General features: G+C 36.8%; 1 protein-coding gene across 2 annotated transcripts in view; it reads right to left on the reverse strand.

Annotated features, from left to right (window-relative positions):
- Nucleotides 1-19,641, reverse strand: part of Cd96 (CD96 molecule) — an 87,704-nt gene extending 68,063 nt beyond the window's left edge. For both annotated transcript variants that reach the window (XM_076868559.2, XM_076868558.2), the window contains exons 1-3: nt 19,581-19,641; nt 16,913-17,269; nt 31-155 (exon numbers count right to left, since the gene is read on the reverse strand). In XM_076868559.2, coding sequence (XP_076724674.2) covers nt 31-155; nt 16,913-17,269; nt 19,581-19,641 — 543 coding nt within the window. The remainder of the gene's footprint in view (nt 1-30; nt 156-16,912; nt 17,270-19,580) is intronic.
- Nucleotides 19,642-20,298: the final 657 nt, after the last annotated feature.

Consider the following 20,298-nt stretch of genomic DNA (forward strand, 5'->3'; position numbering starts at 1 on the left):
TAGTTATTCACTGAAAAGGGCAACACTTACCACCAACCAGGTAAAGGTGAACTCAGGCGAAATTTCCGAGGAGTCATTTTGAAAGCATGGTATTTCCAGAGTCTGATTTATCTCTATTTCTATTGTGTGATTACTGCTCCATTCATTCTGTGTAACTGCAACAAAACACAAGGTGGAAAACACGTGGATCTTTGGCATATAAAGTGCTTTTTACTGACGAGACAAAAACAGTCTTAGCATTGAGATTCATCTACCTCTGGGTACGCCTGTGCAGTGAAGAGGCAGCCACCATGGTCTTCACGGCATAAAGTGGCAAGACTGAGGAATGAGAAGCACAGAGTTGCTTATCTGCCCCAAATTACTATGGATTCTGTTAGGGTAGTTTCACTGAGAAACTCCTAGTTTGATGTGCTCTTCTGCCTTAGCCCCAAATTGGTGCATTAGTCTTCAGGTTACATTTCCTTAATTAGATAGAATATAAAAACTTTATAACCTAGCTTCAAATTCATATTGTAATTTCTTTTTGAAAATGTTAATAGACATTATTTTTAGAGCAGTTTCAGGTTCAGAGCAAACTTGAGCAGAAAGTACAGAGAGTTCCCAAGTACCTTTACCTTGCCGCCACACATCTGCAGCCTCCCCGCCATCAGCAGGGTACCACAGTGGTACATGTGTTATTAATGAACGTACAAGGATACATCGTTATCACTCAAAGCCCAGAGTTTACATTAGGGTTCACTCTTGGTGTTGTATATTCTATGGATTTTAACATATATATAATGACATGTATCTTCCATTTTAGTATCATACAGGGTGGTTTCACTATCTTAAGAATCCTTTGTGCTCTGCCTATTCATCCTTCTCTGTTCCCTAATCCCTGGAAACCACTGATATTTTTACTATCTTTATATCCAACTATCTTTTTAGAGTCTATAAATATTCCTTTAACAATCGGATGATACAGAAAAGTATATAAGAAAACTCTGAGAGGGTTTGTCATGAATTATTTTCATTTTAGAAGGTATTATGAGACACATATTTATTCTATAGTCTCTCCTTTCAGGAAAGTTTTATACACAAGCATGTACCCTTATGATTAAGATAGAATAACATCAAAGAATGATTTACAAATGAGAATAACTTATTATCCTAATAACCTAAAAGTCTTACACTTTTATATCTATATAAGCCTTATTTGATGATTTAGCTGCCTAATATAAATTTTTAGAAGTATAATTGATAGGTAAATGAGTATGAGCATACTCAAGGTCACCAAGTGTATATTTAAAAAGTGAATATTTCTCAATTTAAGAACATTATATTATAACATTATATTATTCCATATAATTCTTGGAAGTTCATCTCATTCTAGTCAGAATGGCAATTATCAAGAATACAAGTAACAACAAATGTTGGCAAGGATGTGGGGAAAAATGTACATTCATACATTGCTGGTAGAACTGCAAATTGGTGCAACCATTATGAAAAGCATTATGGAGAGTCCTCAGAAAACTTGAAATGGAATCTGCATTTGACTCAGATATCCCACTCCTTGGTTTATACCCTAAGGACTTAAAATCAGCATACTCTAGTGAAGCAGCCACATCAATGTTTATAGCAGCTCAATTCATAATAGCCAAGGTATGGAACCAACCTAGGTGTCCCTCAACAGATGAAATGGATAAAGAAAATGTGGTATATGTACACAATGAAATATTACTCATCCTTAAAGAAGAATGAAATCATGACATCTGTTTGTAAATGGATGGTGCTGGAGAATATCATGCTAAGCAAAATAAACCAATCCCCAAAACCCAAAGGCTGATTGTTCTGTCTAATATGCAGATACAAATTCAGAATAAGGTGGGGGGCTAGGGAAATAGAGGTATTTTGTATTAGGCAGAGGGGAGTGAAGAGAAGGGAGGGGATGTGGGAGTAGGAAGGATAGTAGAATGAATCAGACATTGATACCCTATGTGCATACATGATTATATGACCAGCGTAATTCTACATCATGTACAACCAGAAGAATGAGAAGTTACTCCGTTTATGTATGATGTGTCAAAAAGAAATTCTAATTAGTATAACTAATTAGAACAAATAAAAAATCTATGTCTTAAAAAAAGAATATTATATCTAGCCTTTAGATCTTTGCTATATTTCAATCTTTCACCAAGCCAGCTATTCTCTTTACCAATATTTCTTTCCTCTGTTTGTTAATTGAAACTAGGTCTTTGTAATAATTATGCACATCTTCCCTACAGTATTCTAAAATAGTTTTTTTTTAATTCCTGAAATTCAAGAGATAGGATCAGTGCTCTATTCTCCATAGCTAATTCTAAATGTAATAATTCCTTGACATCTAATGGAGATTGGATTCGGTTTTGGAGTTCCCAGGGGACACCAAAACTTATGGATGCTTAAGTCCCTTATATAAAATGTGTGGGTTTTTTTTTTTTTTTGCAAATAACCTATGTTCATCCTACCATACACTTTAAATCATCTCTAGATTACTTACAGTACCTAATACAACATAAATAATTGTAAATAGTTGGTATAGGATATTTTTAGAGAATAATGACAAGAGGAAAGGTATCTATATATCTATATGGATGCAATTTTTTTTCTGAATACTTTTTGACCAGTGGTTGGTTGAATATAAAGATGCAAAACCCATGGACTCTAATTTTATAATTTTTTAAAAAGTCCCCTCTCCCTTATTGTTCAAAGAATTTATCTATATTAGTATTTCCAGATGAAATTATTTGTATATGACATCACTATTTTTGACATATTTCATACCACCATTATTACTGTTAAATTTTATCCTTGAAATTATTGTAATTGTTTTGCCTAAACTTATTTTAAACAGGTACCAATCTAGACACTAATATCTGTGAAGTCCATGAGACATACTCAATATGTTAATTATTTTTAATTTAAATTTTTCAAGTAACCAAGTATTAAATTTTTGAACTTTGGATTCTGAAAATTGGACAATACACAGAGCATAACCTTTTAAATATAATTGAAAACCCCCCCTAAAAACAGAAAAAGTAAACTTAAGTCACACAGAAAATATCTACAAGAAATTAAATAACAACATATCCCCTTTAATGGGTGGGGACAAAGCACTAGACCAGTATGGTACTAGCAACTTTGCAGAAAGAAACAGGAAAGTCAACTATGCCTCTGAAGGACTTTGGAACTAGATAACCATGCCCCCAATCTCCAAGTAACAGATAATCCCTGGAAATAGAGTCAGATTAATATGAAAATCATAGTAGAAAAGGAGAAGGGAATTTGGAGGTTCCCTATCATCAGTCAGTGTCTTCAAGGGAAACAGGAAAAGTGTTCCCAGTGCTGGAGCAAAAGAGGCTTCTCAGGATGCCACTTGTGCTGACAAGACATCCTTAGGAATTGAATCAAACTTAAATCCATCAGGGCTGGGGTTGTGGCTTAGAGGAAGAGCTCTTGTCTAGCATGTGTGAGGCACTGAGTTCAATCCTCAGCACCACATAAAAGTAAAATAAAGGTATTGTGTTCACCTACAACTAAAAAATAAAGTTTAACAAAAATTAAATGGATCAGATCCAATAGAAGAGATCAAAGGAGCCATTTAGATTAAAGTGTGAGGGGTATAAGCAAAGGAAGTACAATCAGAAAGTACAGTGGCATACTATTTGTCTTGAAAATATCAGAAGAGGAGGCTCTAGACACACAGAAGTTCCTAGAAAAGCTATCTTGGTCTACATTTCCATGATAATAGTGAAAATGCACTTAACTTAAACATGAACAATAGAAAGGAATGAAGTAGAACCATCTATAAAGCTACTGTAAGATGCCAGAAGCAGTGATAATCCTAACTGTAATCCCAGTTACTTGGAGGCTGAGCCAGGAGGATTGCAAATTTGTAGCTGGCCTGGTAATTTAGGTAGACCTTATCCCAAAATAAAAAGGGCAGGTAAAGTAGCTCAGTGGTAGAGTACCACAATCAATCCATCAATAGGTCTCCTATAAGAAAAAAAAAGATAGAGAACAAAATAACATTTGGAAAACAATGAGAACATATTAGCAGATAAGATCACAAAATAAAGTTATAGCCTTGTCATCCAAAATGAACTAAAATTTAAAAACTGATGTGTGCTATGCAAAACCTTTGGAAAGGTCAATCAGTGAGTCCACTGGAAAAAGAATATTTGCAACAGATGGCTGTGTTAGTCAGCTTTCCATTGCTGTGACAAAATAACTGAGAAAAACAACATAGAGGAGGAAAGAGTTATTTTGGATCACTGTTTCAGTTCATAGTCCCTTGACCCCATCTTTATCTACTTGTGGTGAGGCAGAACTTCATGGCAGGGAAGGTGTGGTGGAGCAAAGTCACTCATCTCATAGAAGCCAGGACCAGAGAAAATAAGCAAGGAAGAGTCCAGGGACTAGATATATCCTTCCATGGTACAGCTTCAGTGATTTATTCTTCCAGCTAGGCCCACCTCCTCTAGATTTCACTACCTCCTAATAGTCCTTTGAGTTATGAAACTATCAACGGATTAACTCTTTGATGAGATCTGAGCCCTCATTACCCATTACTTTCCTAAAGTCCCATCTCGGAGCATTGCACTGGGGAACCAATCCTTCAAAACAAGTGTCTTTGTCGGACATTCCAGACCTAAACCACACTAATAGATGAAACAACTCAGAAAATGATTGGAAATAGTAATTTTTAAAAATCATTCCAGAAAGGAAGATAAAAGTAGAGCAAAATAAAACCGTAAACACAAAAGTTAATGCATTAGTATAAATGAAAAGATAGAATAAGGGAAATGTCTAAATTAATTAATGATAACTAATTTTTAAAGAAATGAAAAAGATTTGAAGAAAATTTTATGCAAAGATAAATCATATGTATATAGAAGGCACTGAAGGAAAAAATTAAAGCACAGAACAACAAATGATTTCAAAAATTTTTAAATAAGAAATGCCTAAAAATACATATTAAAAGATTTTATCTCAAAAGTAAGTTTTTTCAGTTCTTTGTATATTCTGGAGATTAATGCTTTATCTGAGGTGCAGGTGGTAAAGATTTTCTCTCATTCTGTATGCTCTGTTCATGTTCTTGATTGTTTTTTTTGCTGTGAAGAAGTAAAAAGTAAGAAACAGAATAAAAAAGTAAGAAACAGAATAAAAAACATTAACCATATTCTTTTGAAAGAATTGAATGAATTCAACTACAGGGAAAAAATTGGATAGTTGTTAGTTTTTGACTAACAATTCTATGTCCAGAAAATAATAGAGTAACATTTAATACACTCAAGGAAAGAAAATGTGAGTCAAAGATTTTAAATTTAGCAAAATTAACCTCTTAATGCATTGACTACAGAAAAATGTGAGGATCATACAAGACTCAGGGAAATATTGCTTCTGTATGTACTTCCTAAGGATTCTTTAATAGAAAACATTTTCCATTGAAGAGGCTTTACATAAAGGCTGGTGATAAGTGTTGATCATGCATTTATGTTTAACACTAAGAAAAAATGTTATAAGAAGGGTTGCTTTGGCCATTCTAGGCCTCTTATTTTTCCAAATGAATTTAATGACTGCTTTTTCTATTTCTAGGAAGAACATCATTGGAATTTTAAATAGGAACCGCATTAAATCTGTATAGCACCTTTCGTAGTAAGGCCATTTTTACAATATCAATTCTGCCTATCCAAGAACATGGGTGATATTTCCATTTTCTTCTTCAATTTCTTTCTTTAGTGTTCTGTGGTTCTCATTGTAGAGGTCTTTCACCTATTTTGTTAGGTTGATTTCCAAGTTTTTTATTGTTTTTGAGGCTATTATGAATGGGGTAGTATTCCTTATTTCTCTTTCAGATGATATGTCATTTATATAGTGGTGCCAGGAAAACTCGAAATCTATATGCAGCAGAATGAATTGAAACCCTATCTCTCACCCCACACAAAACTCAATTCAAAGTGGATCAAGGACCTAGGTATTAGAACAGAGACCCTGTGCTTACTAGAAGAAAATGTAGGCCCAACTCTCTATTATGTTGGTGTAAGAACTGACTTCCTCAGTAAGACTCCTAAAGTGCAAGAAGTAAAATCAAGAATCAGTAAATGGGATGGTATAAAACTAAAATGCTTCTTCACAGCAAAGAAAACAATCAAGAACATGAACAGAGCATACAGAATGAGAGAAAAATCTTTACCACCTGCACCTCAGATAAAGCATCAATCTCTAGAATATACAAAGAACTGAAAAAACACCAAAAAAGAAAATAACCCAATCAATAAATGGGCAAAGGAACTGACCAGGCACTTCACAGAAGAAGACGTATGAATGGCTAACAAATATGTGAAAAAATGTTCAATGTCTCTAGCAATTAGACAAACACAAATTAAAACTGTACTACGATTTCATCTCACTTCAGTCAGAATGGCAATTATCAAGAATACAAGCAACAATAAATGTTGGTGAGGATGTGGGGAAAAAGGTACACTCAGACATTACTTGTGGGACTGCAAATTGGTGCAACCACTGTTGAAAGTAATATGAAGATTCTTCAGAAAACTTGGAATGGAACCATCACTTGACACAGCTATCCCACTCCTAGGTCTATACCCAAAGGACTAAAAATCAGCATACTCCAGTGACATGGCCACATCAATGTTTACAGCAGTTCAATTCATAATAGCCAAGCTATGGAACCAACTTAGTTTTCTTCAACAGATGAATGGATAAAGAAAATGTGGCATATATACACAATGTAATATTACTTGGTCATAAAGAAGAATGAAATTATGGCATTTGCTGGTAAATGGATAGAAGTAGAGAACATCATGGTAAGTGAAAAAAGCCAATATCAAAAAACCAAAGGCCAAATGTTCTCTCTGATATGTGGATACTAACCCAAAACAAGGAAGGGCAGGGAAGGGAAGAATAGAAGTTCATTGGATTGGACAAAGGAGAATGAAGGGAAGGGAGGGGGAGGGCAATAGGAAGGACAGAAGAATTAATCAGACATAATTTTCATATCCTTATATTTGGATACATGACTGGGGTAACTCTGTTTCATGTACAACCACAAGAACAGGATCTTAATTAGAATAAATTATACTTTATGTATGTATAAATGCCAAAATACATTCTACTGTCAAGTACATCTAAAGAGAATAAAAATATTATATGGAGGGGAATAGTAATTAACATGTTTTAAAATAAAGATATGATGTAAGTATCAAAATGAAGAGGGCATTTTTGGTAATGGGGGAATAAAGAGGTTAGTGAGAATAAGTACAAAACTGGGCAAAGGTGTTGAAGCAACCATTTCACAGTTCTGAAATTGACCAAAGACAACATCAAATTCAGATGAATTTCTTCTTGAAAAAATTGTAGGGATTTGATAAAAACAGTAGGACCCTTCAGTCTTCCAGTCAATGGCTCCTTTATTTATTTCCACAGATTGGTCATTGAGAAATACAGTTTGACCAGCATGGGACTGTGTGGAAATCCAGGTCTTCTTCCAAAAGGGGCAGACTTCTTTCCAGAGGTACAACCAAAGAGCCCTGGCCAGATGCCCAGTGACTCTTTCTGGACTTCACAGCCTCCAGAACTGTGAGATGATCAATTTCTGTTCTTTATAAACCACTCAGTCCCTACACAAAATGAACTATGCAGTAGTAAACCAGGTAGCTATTTGCAGGGAGATCCTGTAAATTAGATAGTGATAGGATGGCTGAAATAAGTTCTTCACACATTCTGAAAGACTGGAAAAACACTTACCTGAGTAGGGAAGACCTGAGAGAGCCTAGCAAAATGGAGAAGCCAGAGGAGTAGGGATAAATGAGTGCAAATTTAAAGTACCCTGCAACACCCCCCGCCCACCCACCGCCCCAAACTATGTGCAGAGGATAGAAGCCTAATGGGCTTAAAATGTTGGAGAACAAATTTTGCCAAAATCATTAGTGGATAACAAAGGTGCTTTGGCAATGAAGGGAGAACTCCTCAGAGCCCAAAGTAAAAAAATTAGAATTAGTATAAAAAGCTAAGCAGAGATGTCAGTGGCCACACACTGAAAAGGAGACAGATACACAGTTCAATTCATGTAAGTTACTAAAATTGAAAAAACAAAACAAAAACTAGTATCTCTCTCTCTAATATTGTAAATATATTGTATGCATACTCAACATATGTATTATATAATACATATATTGTATGTATTGTGTATATATAGTATATATAAATGTTATTATATATAATTATATATTGTATATATTATATATTACATATAATTTTATTTATATATGTGTGTTATTATATAGCTCTGTCTGTGTGTATATGTATGTATATCTCTATATATATACCCACAATTTCCAGTTTTCAACCAAAAATTTATTAGACATGAAATAAATAGGAAATTGTGACCCATACTCAGGAAAAAAGCAGCTAATTGCAACTGAATCAGTGTTCCCAGACATTGGATTTAACAGACTTCAAAACACTTATTCTAAGTATGTTCAAAGAATTAAAGAAGGACTAAAGAAAAATATAATGACTATGACTCAATGAATAGGTCATCTTAGGGAAGAAATACAAGCTATAAACTGAACCAAATATTCTAGAGCTGGAAAAGTCAATAACAAAAATGAAAAATTCCCTAGAGGTGCTCAACAGCAAATCTGAAGAAGAATCAGTGCCTGTGAAAACTGACTGATATAAGTGATCTAATATGAAGAACAGGGAAGAAAAAATGACTGAAGGAAAATGAACAGTTTCAAAGTAATATAGGACATTACCAAATAAACTAACATATTTATATCAGGAATCATAGAAAAAAGAGGTGAAAGAGTGAGGGAAAAGAACAAATTCTTGAGGAAACAAAAACCAAAAGTTTCACACATTTTATTACTTTAAAAAAGCTTCCCCACCATTAATCTTCACAATCAAAATCTCATCAAACCTGAATAGGGTATACACAAAGAGACACCCACCTAGACACATCACAATCATACTGTGGAAAGCCAAAGACGAAAAAATATATATATAAAAGCAGCAATTAATCAAGTAAAACAAAGTGAAATAAAAATAAATAGAAAATAGCAACTCATCCCATGTAGGAGACCAATATAGCTCAGTAGGTAGAGTGCTTGCCTCTCATGCACAAAGCCCCAACACTACAAACACCCCGCCCCCCTCAATACTAAAAGAAAACATAGCCCACCAAGAATTCTACACACAGTGAAATTATTCATCAAATTAAAAAAACCCTGAGATAATCCATTTTAAGCAGAGTTTCTCTACATGAATACCATGGTTTGAATATCTCTTCAGAAACTCATGTTGAAACTTAATTCTCCAATTCATATGTTGATGGTACATGAATGTGTGGCCTTTTAGAGGCAAATGAAATTAGATGAGATCATCAGAGTGTGATCCTAATGATAGATCTTGGTGGCTTTGTAAAAAGAGGAAGAGAAATCTGAGCTGACATGTGTTTGCTCTGGCTCACCATGGGTTACCCTCTGCCATGTTATGATGCAACAAGAAGCCCTTCACCACATCCCAGAGACTGGTACAATGATCTTGAACTTCTCAGCCTCTAGAATAATGTGTCAAATAACTCTTTTTTTAAAAAAAAATAAATAAATTATCCAGTCTGAGGTATCCAGTTATAGCAACAGAACACAGACTAAGACAACAAATACTCAACTAAGTTGTTCAGGCTGAAAGGAAATGATATCCAACAGTGACTCCAGTTTATGAGATGAAATGGAGAGAATAGGAAGTGGGAAATATGTGAGTAAATATAAAAGACTATTCACAAATACATTTCTTTTTTCTTAATTTGTTTAAAGTTCATGAAATTCTATTGGTAGCACTCTACTATTTGGATTATTATACATATTATAATATGTAAGTGCAGTTTACTATTACATGTTATATGTAATATGCTTTGAAAAAATTAAGTAATTCCTCTCTCTCCCAATTTATCCTCTAATCCAAAAGTTCTAAAACTATGGCCTGTGGGCTAAATCTGACTTTTTGCCTGATTTTGTAAATAAAGGTTTATTGTAACCATCAAGCCCACTCATTTCCATATTGTCTAGAGATGCTTTCATAAGACAATGGTAGACCTGAGTAGTTGTGGAAGAGACTGTATGGACCCAAAGCCTAAAACACTTAATATGGGGTTTTTCAGAGAAAAATATTATTGACTCTAGCTCTAATCTCCCAATCATCCTCCATTATTCTTTGAAAATGTTGTCATCACAATTGCAATATTTTTTTTAGCTCAAACCCTGATACAATCCTGGATGATTTCAGTTGTATCTTGATGACTTACCCATACCTGACTTCTCAGTTGTCCCATCATAATCTCCATTAATGGTCTCCATCCCATTTCAGCCACCTATTCTTATAATCACATCTTGGATTATGTCACCACATATAACTGCTCTCTCTTCCTACAAAAATCACGCATTCGAACCTGCAAACATTCCCCCGACCCTACCTCCAGTTTGTGCAACTAGAGTTATCTCCACTGTTCTCTGACCTCCTGGGATCTTTTAATAAGTTGATCTCTCTACTGTCTCCCAATCAGGTGTCAACTATATTTTTTCTTTGCTCTCCTCACTATCCAGCTAAGATTCATAGTTCTTCACTTCAGTGATATTCTAGTTAATATCCCAGATCTCATGCCTCTTTTTGTTAGTAATCTAAAAAGGCTGACCAAAATATGCATTTGTGTGTGTGTGTGTGTGTGTGTGTGTGTGTGTGTGTGTGTGCTGGGGATTGAACTCAGGACCTCACACACACACTGGGTAAGTGCTGTGTCCAATGTACAATTAGCTACACCCCAGCCCCCATCTATTCACCTTTTTGTTGTTGTTGTTGTTGTTGTTACTGGGGATTAAGCCCCAGGATGCTGAATAATTGAACCACATCCCTGGCCCTTTTTGTATTTCATTTTAAGACAGGGTCTCACTAAGTTGTTGAGGCTGGCTTTGAACTCTTGATCCTTGGCCTTCCAAGTTGCTGGGATTATAGACCAGAGCCCCTATGCCTGGCCAACTATGTACTTTTTAATGCCCAGTTCCAAGAAGCCAGGTACTGCTGGAGAAAGTCACAGTGCAAATTGTTCCACTACAGTTTCAATACCATACTCCAATTGTTTTTTCACTACTGTGACTAAAAGATCCGACCAGAACAATTGCAGAGGAGGACAAGATTATTTGAGGGCTCACAGTTTCAGAGGTCTTAGTCCATAGAAGGCTGGGTTCATTCCTTGGGGCTTGAGGTGAGGCAGAGCATCATGCCAGAGGAGTGTGGCAGAGCAAACAGCTCACACAATAATCAGAAAGCAAGGGGGCGAGGAGGACTCCCCTTGCCAGATACAAAATATATACCCCATAGCCACACCCTCAATGAACCACTTCCTCCAGCCATAGCCCACGTGTCTCCAGTCACCTCTCAATTAATTAATCAGGGATTAATTCACTGATTAGGCTAAGGCTATAACCCAATCATTTCTCCTCCAAACCTTCTAGTGTTTTTTTTTTTTTTCTGTCTCAGAATAGTCCTACTACCTATGCTGTAGGTCTCATTGCCTCCCTCTTCTCAGACACCTCAGGTTTTTTACTTTACCTTCTCTATGGTGTAAACTTCTTTTCAATTGGATCCTGCCCACTGGCTTTGACATAGAATCAAGTGTCTTGCATTAATTCAAACCATCACCATCACAGCACCAACAAGGTCCCTCATTTGAACATGCATACTCCTTCTATCACTGCTGACCAGTTTCTTAAAAGTCATGTCAATATTTGCTTTCCATATTTTCTTGCTTCTTACTCACTTCTCTTCTCCCTCCAGTCTGAATTCTTTCTGTTCCATAATGCCACACATCACAGTTCCTATTAGGTGATTAATACCTTTCATGATCCTAAATACAGTCTAATGTCCATTTATCTTCTCAGAAACACTAGAGACGATAGCTACTGCTTTTGTGCAATTACCTTCCTAGGTTTCTGAGACCCGATTCTCTGATTTTATTCCTTCTTCCTAGTTATTCTTCTCCAGCATTTGAAGACTCACCTTTTTCCACTTATTACCATGGACTGTTGAAATCCCACATTGCTTTTTTTACTTGATTTTTCTCTTCCCAGATGATTTCTTTCTCTGTCAGAACAATAGTTAACATTCATACTCAGATGACTCACCACTTGTGCCTTCAACCTAAGCCTCTCTGCCAGATCACAAGATGTATATCCAGCTGCTTACCTGCCATCACCTGTATGCCTCAACTTCACACCTAGTTCAACATGTACAAATTTAAACTCAAAATTCATCTTGACACAATCTGAATATATATATAAAAATCAGCATTCCCTAATGCAATGACCAATTCGCTCATTGTGAATCCTTGCCTCTTCTTTTTATTTCTCATTCCATATGTGCAATTCACCACCAAATCCTGTTGGGTGAATCTTCTAAACATATTCCTAATAAGGACATTCCTCTCCATCTATCTCATTGCCACTGTACTCAATGTTAGCAGCATTCTTCCTGGAGATTTCTGCTATTATCTTTTCATTTGGTCATAAATACACTCTTTTGTGTATTTGACTACAAATACACATTATCAAATTGCAAGGAAAAAAGAAATTAAATAAAACAATAGCCTTTCAATTAGTTCCCACTTTTCTTGGAATAAAGACAAATATCCTCACCTGGACCAATCAGGCTCTCCAGTTTCATGTTCAGTTGCCTCCCCCACCATTCCCTTTGCTCCAACCATAATTTTTTAAAAAATCCCCCACAGCTGACATAACCCTTTACTACCACAGTCTTTGCACAGACTATTCTGTTTACTACCATAAAGTTCTGTGTTCTCCACCTTCACCTGGTTAGCCCTTTTCTCCAGGAAATCTTCCTGATCTCCTGTTATACCCTCTCATACACTGTCTGCATCCTCACTATGAGAATACTCCTCACTGTTGCAATTTGACATTTGTTCACTTTTTTGATTGATGTCTTTCTTTTCCTATTGGACTTTGTGATTCTTAAAGACAGGGTCATCCTAGTTCTTTTGCTAATGTTACTGCTTCCAATAACAGCATTAACAATCCCTAAAACATTTCATCATAATTATGTAAATTAGAGTCGCTTTTTATTCTTATAATTCACCTAATTACTACACATTTTTAAATATTTCTGTGTTAGATTTTTGAAATTGTGACCAAATCACTGACAGGAACAACTTTGAGGGGGAAAGATTTATGTGGGCTCATAGTTTCAGGGGATTTAACCAAGGTCAGCCAGTTCTGAGGCAGAAATATTATGGTAGAAGAAGGCGGCTCAACTCATGGCATCCTGGAAGGGGAGAGAGAAGGAGAAAGAGAGAGAGAGGGGGGGAGAAAGAGAGAGAGAGAGAGAGAGAGAGAGAGAGAGAGAGAGAGAGAGAGAGAGAAAGAAGAAGAAGAAGAAGAAGAAGGAGGAGGAGGAGGAGGAGGAGGAGGAGGAGGAGGAGGAGGAGGAGACAATGATGAAGATGACTATGACCAGAGGACTACGCCACAGAGAGGAGGAGGGAGGAAGGGGGGAGGGGAAAGAGGAAGGTGCTGGGTGAAGAAAAATCCTTTAAGAGTTCACCCCCAGTAACCTATTTTCTCTAACTAGATCCAACCACCTAGTAGTCCATCCAGCTATCAATTGCTTAATCCATCAACTGGATTAATCCACTGGTGAGGTCAGAGTCCTCGTGATCCATCATTGCCTAAAAGCCCCCATGTCTGGATTTTGCTGCATTGAGAATCATGATTTCAACACATAAATTTCCGTGGATATTCCACATTCAAACCACAAAAGCATCCAAATCTTACATTCTGTAGTACTCTAGGATCCAATAGCATTCAAATTCAGGAAATGGGGGTTACAACAGTCCAAGACTTAACTCGGAGTACTGTGTTTCTTGGAATAACTCAAAACTTCTAACCTAGGAAGAAACCCTGTCAAATGAAAATGAAAAAAAAAAAAAACCGAAGGCCACACTGTTTATTTCCATACCCATTTGCAGTCTCAGCCAACTGAGGCACACATAGGGAAAAAATATTGTGAAAAGAGAAGGGAATCCCTTCCCAGCTAACCCGTCAGGGGACTTGAGAACTGGATGTAGGTGCACACTGCTTTGTGAGCAGACAAGGAAGGATGACTCAGATGAGGACAGGAAGGAAACAGGAAGAGGCAATTAATCCAATCACCTCGGGTACCTCAACATTTTCATATTTAGATTCTTGTACACCACTTCAATTTGCATTTGTTTATGCACTTCAAAAGAGTTCGCACTTTATGAGCACTCTGCTTTCCCAACTAGCTTATAGACATGCATATCTCAGAGGAGATTAGGAAGAAAATGGTACAAGTGAGAGGAGGAGAAGCAGGAGAGCATAAAAGAATAAAGGGGGAGGATGATGGCTAATGGGTGGCGACTTGGTGGTGGCTGTCTCCTGTGTTAAGTGCCTTTTTAAGGATAGCTCCATATGAAGCTTGTTGCTCTATGGTGAAAGGTTTTGTTTGTTTGTTTGTTTATTTTATCCCCTTATAGTTTGATTTTTTTTTCTATTTTGAATTTTTGGTACCCAAATACACCATATCAGAATCATTTCTGTAACACTGAGGCCACTACTTTTCATTTAATCTAGTGGATCAACAGCAAAGCTACAATAAGATTGGAAATTTTCCAATCACAGAGTGTGTAGATACAGCTCTGACTCTCCAGTGACTTGCAATCTTTGGTAGCTCTAAGTTTAACTCCCTGGGTTGCCCTTTATTTTTTAAAATATGCTTTCCTTAAAGCTAATATCACCCTCCTTTCTGGATACTACCTTTTCACTTAGGTCATCCCATATCCTATTTTATACAGAGTACAACCATCCTTGTTGCTATTTCTCAAAGGAGTACAGATCAGGAATTCAGATATGCAATAATATAGTCTACTAGGATAGGCAAAAGGTGCACAGTCCAAGTCTGAAGCCAAGGTCAATGTGTACTCTTGCTAATGTGTGATGAATGTCCTATTGGAATCCAAGTAGACCAGTATAAAAAGAGAAGGCTCCGTTCTAATTAGAATTAAGAAAGAAATTTCACTCAGAATTATTATTTCTCTTAATAAAATCTACCATTTACCAAACTCTTACTTCTAGGCAGCAATTGTGATAAGAGCTTTTCATAGATTATTTTACTTAATCTTAAAACAATGATATCCATGAATGAGGAACTATAATTGCCTGTACTTGTGATGTAAGAAAACAAAAAAACTGAGAGACATGAAATAACTTGGCAATGATGATCTGAATAGTAAGTGACACAGCCAATGTTCAAATATAGTCTCCTGACTTCAATGTGTGTGTAGATAAATGTTGCTCTGTACAGGTCTTCTGTTTTTCTCTATTTCAACCCCACTCACCCACCTACCTGGGTCCTAATTAAACTGAGGTTTTGCTTTTTTTTTTTTCTCTCAGAAAACAGCAAGAGAACAAGGCATTGTAAAGCAGTAGTTGGTGGAAGCCTAGCCTACAGGTCATCTCTTTCAATATCATGGTCTTGGAGCAGCTAAGAGACAAGGGATGGAGAGGAGATGATAGAGCCTTAACAGTTACTTGTCCTGGAAAGCCCCATGCCTCCTTCAGCATGGTCTTCATGAGTTAATTTTATAGATTTTTTTTTTCTTATATTACCAGGTTATTTTATTCCTGAGTTTAAAGCCTTACATTTCCAGTACATTTTCCATTTGTTGGCTTTTATTTTCATTCTTTTCCATTAGTAGAAATGGAAATCATTTACTTTAGGACTAGGTAATTTAGAGCAGGTGTTATCATAATTTTCCAAATAGGCTCAGAGAATCTACATGACAGACCCTCAGTCAAATTCATTACTAGCCAGAAAGGAGGTAGAACTTAAACCTAGGATTTCCATTTCCAAATGCAGACCCCTGAAGCATGTACTATGTGAATGAATGCTTTAGGTCCAGTAGCTTCCTTAGGCCCTATGCCTGCTCGATAGTAAATATATCCAAAGTCATTTTTACAAATTCTCTTCTAAACTGAGTCTACTTCCTTTGTCTTCCATCCCAGTGACTGGCCCCACCGTGTGGATGTGCATGCCACTCATGTTGCCTTTTTCTTTTATGACCTAGTCATATCTGTTCTATGCCCAATACATAAAATGTGTAATTTTATTTATATCTACTAAACCACCACTATCTGAGACCAGGATGGTCTCCGAACTTGTTCCCATTTTTTCACTTTTGTCCCCTTTTATATCATTCTCATATCGAAGCTAGCATCATCTTTTGATAATACAAATACAATCAAGCCATAAATTCATACCACCCTTTCATTAATACTTCAATGTACTTCCATGAATAAAACCTTGAATATGGCTAACAAAGTCCAACATGATCTGGTCTTTACATTATCTCCAGCCTCATCCATTAATCTCTGCACTGTAGTCTCTCTGGCATTGTACCATGTCCTCCAACAATGCAAAGCCCTTCACACAGCTGTTTCCTTTCTCAGGATCACTCATAACTTTTGCCCTTCTTATACTGTTAATGCCTACTCCTTCTTCAGACTTCAGCTCAGGGACAAATTCCCTGGGCCTCTATCACAGACTCTTCCAAAGAACTGTTATAGCTCTTATTATTAACACATCGCTGTTGCAATTTTACCTTCATTTATGAAATTATTTGATCCATTTCTGTCTTCCTTGCCAGCCAATACCTCTTTCTGCTCAACTTTCACACACTCAGCACTATGCCTAGCATGTGGTTGGGTACACAATTGCCTGTTTATTGAATGAACGAGAGCTGAATATAAGCATAAGCTTCCTTCCCTCTACCAGTTACACTTACCAGGTGTCTGAATCAGAAGGTTATAGGTTTTAGTCCAAATGCCTTCTGGAAAGAGAGTAAAGCTACACTCATACTTTCCACTGAGTGAGGAAGATACATTTCTTAAGAGCAGAGTCCATATCGTTATGTTCTCCGGAATTTGTCTGAAATCCACCAGTGACTTGCAGGAATGCCCGTGGGCACAGTGGATGCCATATTCGGGATGACGAAGGGCAATGAGGTCCATCTTATTGGTGACCTTTGACCACTGCATCTGTACCAACAAGCCTTTCAGCTGTGTTTGGCAAGTCATGTTGACATCAGAGCCAGGAACAGCATAAACATCTTCTCCTGCATTAAGTTCCTTTTCCCATACTCCTGAAAAGAAGACATGAGCCATCAGTTTGCATGATTCACATGGAGTGACTCTTAATTAAAACCCCAGCAACTTTAGTAAGATTGGGCAATAATTCAGGAATTTTCTCTCTGGCTAACTGTGTGTGTTAGTTTTTAATCAATGTGATCAAAATTCTGGACAAGAATAACCTAGAGGAGTTAAAGTTTATTTTGACTCATGGTTTCAGAGCATCAGTCCATGGTCAACTGACTCCATTGCTCTGGGCTCTAGGCAAAGCCAAAGTCATGGTAGAAGCACATGAAGGAAAGCACATGAAGGAAAGCACATGGCTGCCAGAAAGCAGAGAGAGAGAGAGAGAGAGAGAAGCTAGGGAAAAAATACAATTCCCAAGGGCACACCTCCAGAGACCCACCTGCTCAAGCCATGCCATGTCACCACTCAGTAAAAACATTCAAATTATTAATTCATCAAATGGGTGAATCCACTGATTATCTTACAGCCCTCATAATCTAATCATTTCACCTCTGAACATTTCTGCATTGCCAGCTTTTTAGGGGACATCTCATATCTAAACCATAATACTGTCTTAGAGACAGAAAACAGCTACAGAGAGAGAAGCATAGAACTCAATGCGAATGAAGAGACATTTACTTAAGAAACTATTGATTTATGACTATTTTTTTGTCAGTTTGTCCCAAAATGAATTTTTAAGTTCTCTGATGACTTGTCGATAAAATTAAGCCTATCTAAAAACTAAAGTGCATCAGCAAATTTAGTGTACAAGTATTCTTACATTTAGTAAAATTGACCTTTTGTGGTTATAGCCACATATAACACAGTAGTGAAGCTCTACAAAACTGCAAAAATAACTAATATATGTATAGCATTTAAAAATATACATCTACAACAGACATTTATGGACTAAATCTGTTTAACGCTTTCACATTATAAGGGTGATATGATGAACCCCTTTTTTGAGGAGGAAATGGAAGCACTAAGAGATTGAGTGGTTTTCTCAAAGCCACACACACTAGAAAAAGAACATGAATTCGGTTGGTCTTCTTATAACCTTCATAACCCTCAAATTGCCTCCCAAATTCAATCTGACTGGGTAGGCTAAGAAATTTGATTTTGCATATATGAGGATGGAAAAGACCTTCATCTTCATGAAGTTAGGTCTCCTGAAGAGAGATGGGGAGAAGACACCTCAGACTCTACACAGCATAATGTCTAATCACTTCCCTGAAATGCTAGTCATGAAAGAAGATTTTCTCTCCCATCAGTAACCTGACCAAATGGTACAGGGTGCTTAAAATGGATTGATATTGGGTCTTTGATTTGACTTGTCTTCAGAAATGTTTGCCTCAGTTTTAAAATTAGCTTGGTATATTGTCACAGAAATAATATATTATTATGACAAGTCCCACTGAAGCTCACAAAGGGAAATGATAAAACGGTGACAAGCAGCTGAGAAGAAACAAGACTCTCAAAGATAATTGACAAACAGGAATTACTACACTTTGTGGATACAAAAATTTGGGTAGACAGAGATGAGTACTGTTCAATGTAACTCCTTATGAATAGCATTTAATAGGAGTGTGCCTCCATCCAATCTGCAGCATTATATTCCAAAGCATCCTTTGATTCAGAAACTCTTAAAATATTCATAGCTATACCTAAAAAGCACAGTTAATTTGTAAGACAGAGTAACTATAATACCCTCACACTGTGGAATGCAAAACCAATCTTCCTTTCCTCCACTTTTGAATTGGCTGGTTAGTTTCTGGCTGTCACTGTCCTAAGGACTCTGCTTTGCCTCCTAGGGCCATATCTATATGACTCAGTAAAATTCAACATGTGTCTATGTCCAACTCCAAAGGCCTTAGTCTAATACCTAAAAGAAAAGAGGTACTTGAGAGATTAAAAAGTAATTGAGCAAAGGTCTCTGAGCATGGATCAGTTCGTGACTTGCCTCTTTTCTTCTTTTCTTTTTTAGCTTTCTGGCATTGTTCTATCATTTAGAGAGCATTTCGTTTCCAAGAAACACAATTTCCCAATTACTCCAGCAATCCTCTTAAGAGGGAAATGGGAGAAATTGCGCCACAGCAGTGGCACCACAAACCACCAGATCCCTTCATGTTTTCAGTGTTCATGAGGAATCCTTTCTAGACTCTGCATCTCCCTGATAACTGCCACTTAAATACATAACTGAAAACTTCAGTAACGATTTGCCCTTTGATGATCAATTTCAGCAACAGTCACAGGCATTTTAAATGAACAGAAGCCCCTAAAGCAGCCGATCTGACAAGAAAGGACAAGCAGAAGTCTTACCCCTGACAAACTGTATCTGGATGATGGAGTAGACAGCACAGTATGTCCATTTCTTCTCCATTGTCTCCTGAAGAGCTTACACCAGCATTTCCTTAACGATCACAGAATCAATTGATGTCTTTAACTAAGCACACTCCAGCCACCCTGTTCGTGCTCACAAACCCCAAATCTACCACAGGCCTGAGTCTGTTTATCACTTGGCAAAACTCCAGGAAATGAAACGTAGACAGGAAAGTAGTGTGGTTCAGGGCCAGGTTTGACCTTCAACAGAACAATGCTGAAATTGTTCTCTGAAATCACCTTCTTCAGAAGACTTTCCATATCCAAAAGATTGTCTCCTTTAGGATCCCTGTCAGTCAAGCTGCTTCTAAAATCCAAACAAAGGAAACCATGCAGAGCAGTTCCCAATGCTCTTTTTGTACATTTCTTTTCAAGAACACAAAGCCATTTAACAAAAATGTGAGCTTGGTGTCTTTCATTATAGGTTTTCTGCTTCATCTTAAGGTATATTTTCTTTCTAGAATTGCTCCAGGGTGAAAGTGCAAAGAATTAACATGTTTAATTTTAATAAAATCTGAAAAGTAACAGGGTTTTGTGTCAGATATAAGAATTTTACTTTTCCTCTTTTTGCAGGGGAATCCACATTTCCTGGGAGGGGAGAAGTGAGGCCTCCTTGTCCACCCCTTTTCTGGAATATGCTGCAGGTGCCATAGGGAAG

The sequence above is a fragment of the Callospermophilus lateralis genome, chromosome 10 (genome assembly GCF_048772815.1).
Source record: "Callospermophilus lateralis isolate mCalLat2 chromosome 10, mCalLat2.hap1, whole genome shotgun sequence".
Classification (NCBI taxonomy): Eukaryota; Metazoa; Chordata; class Mammalia; order Rodentia; family Sciuridae; genus Callospermophilus; species Callospermophilus lateralis.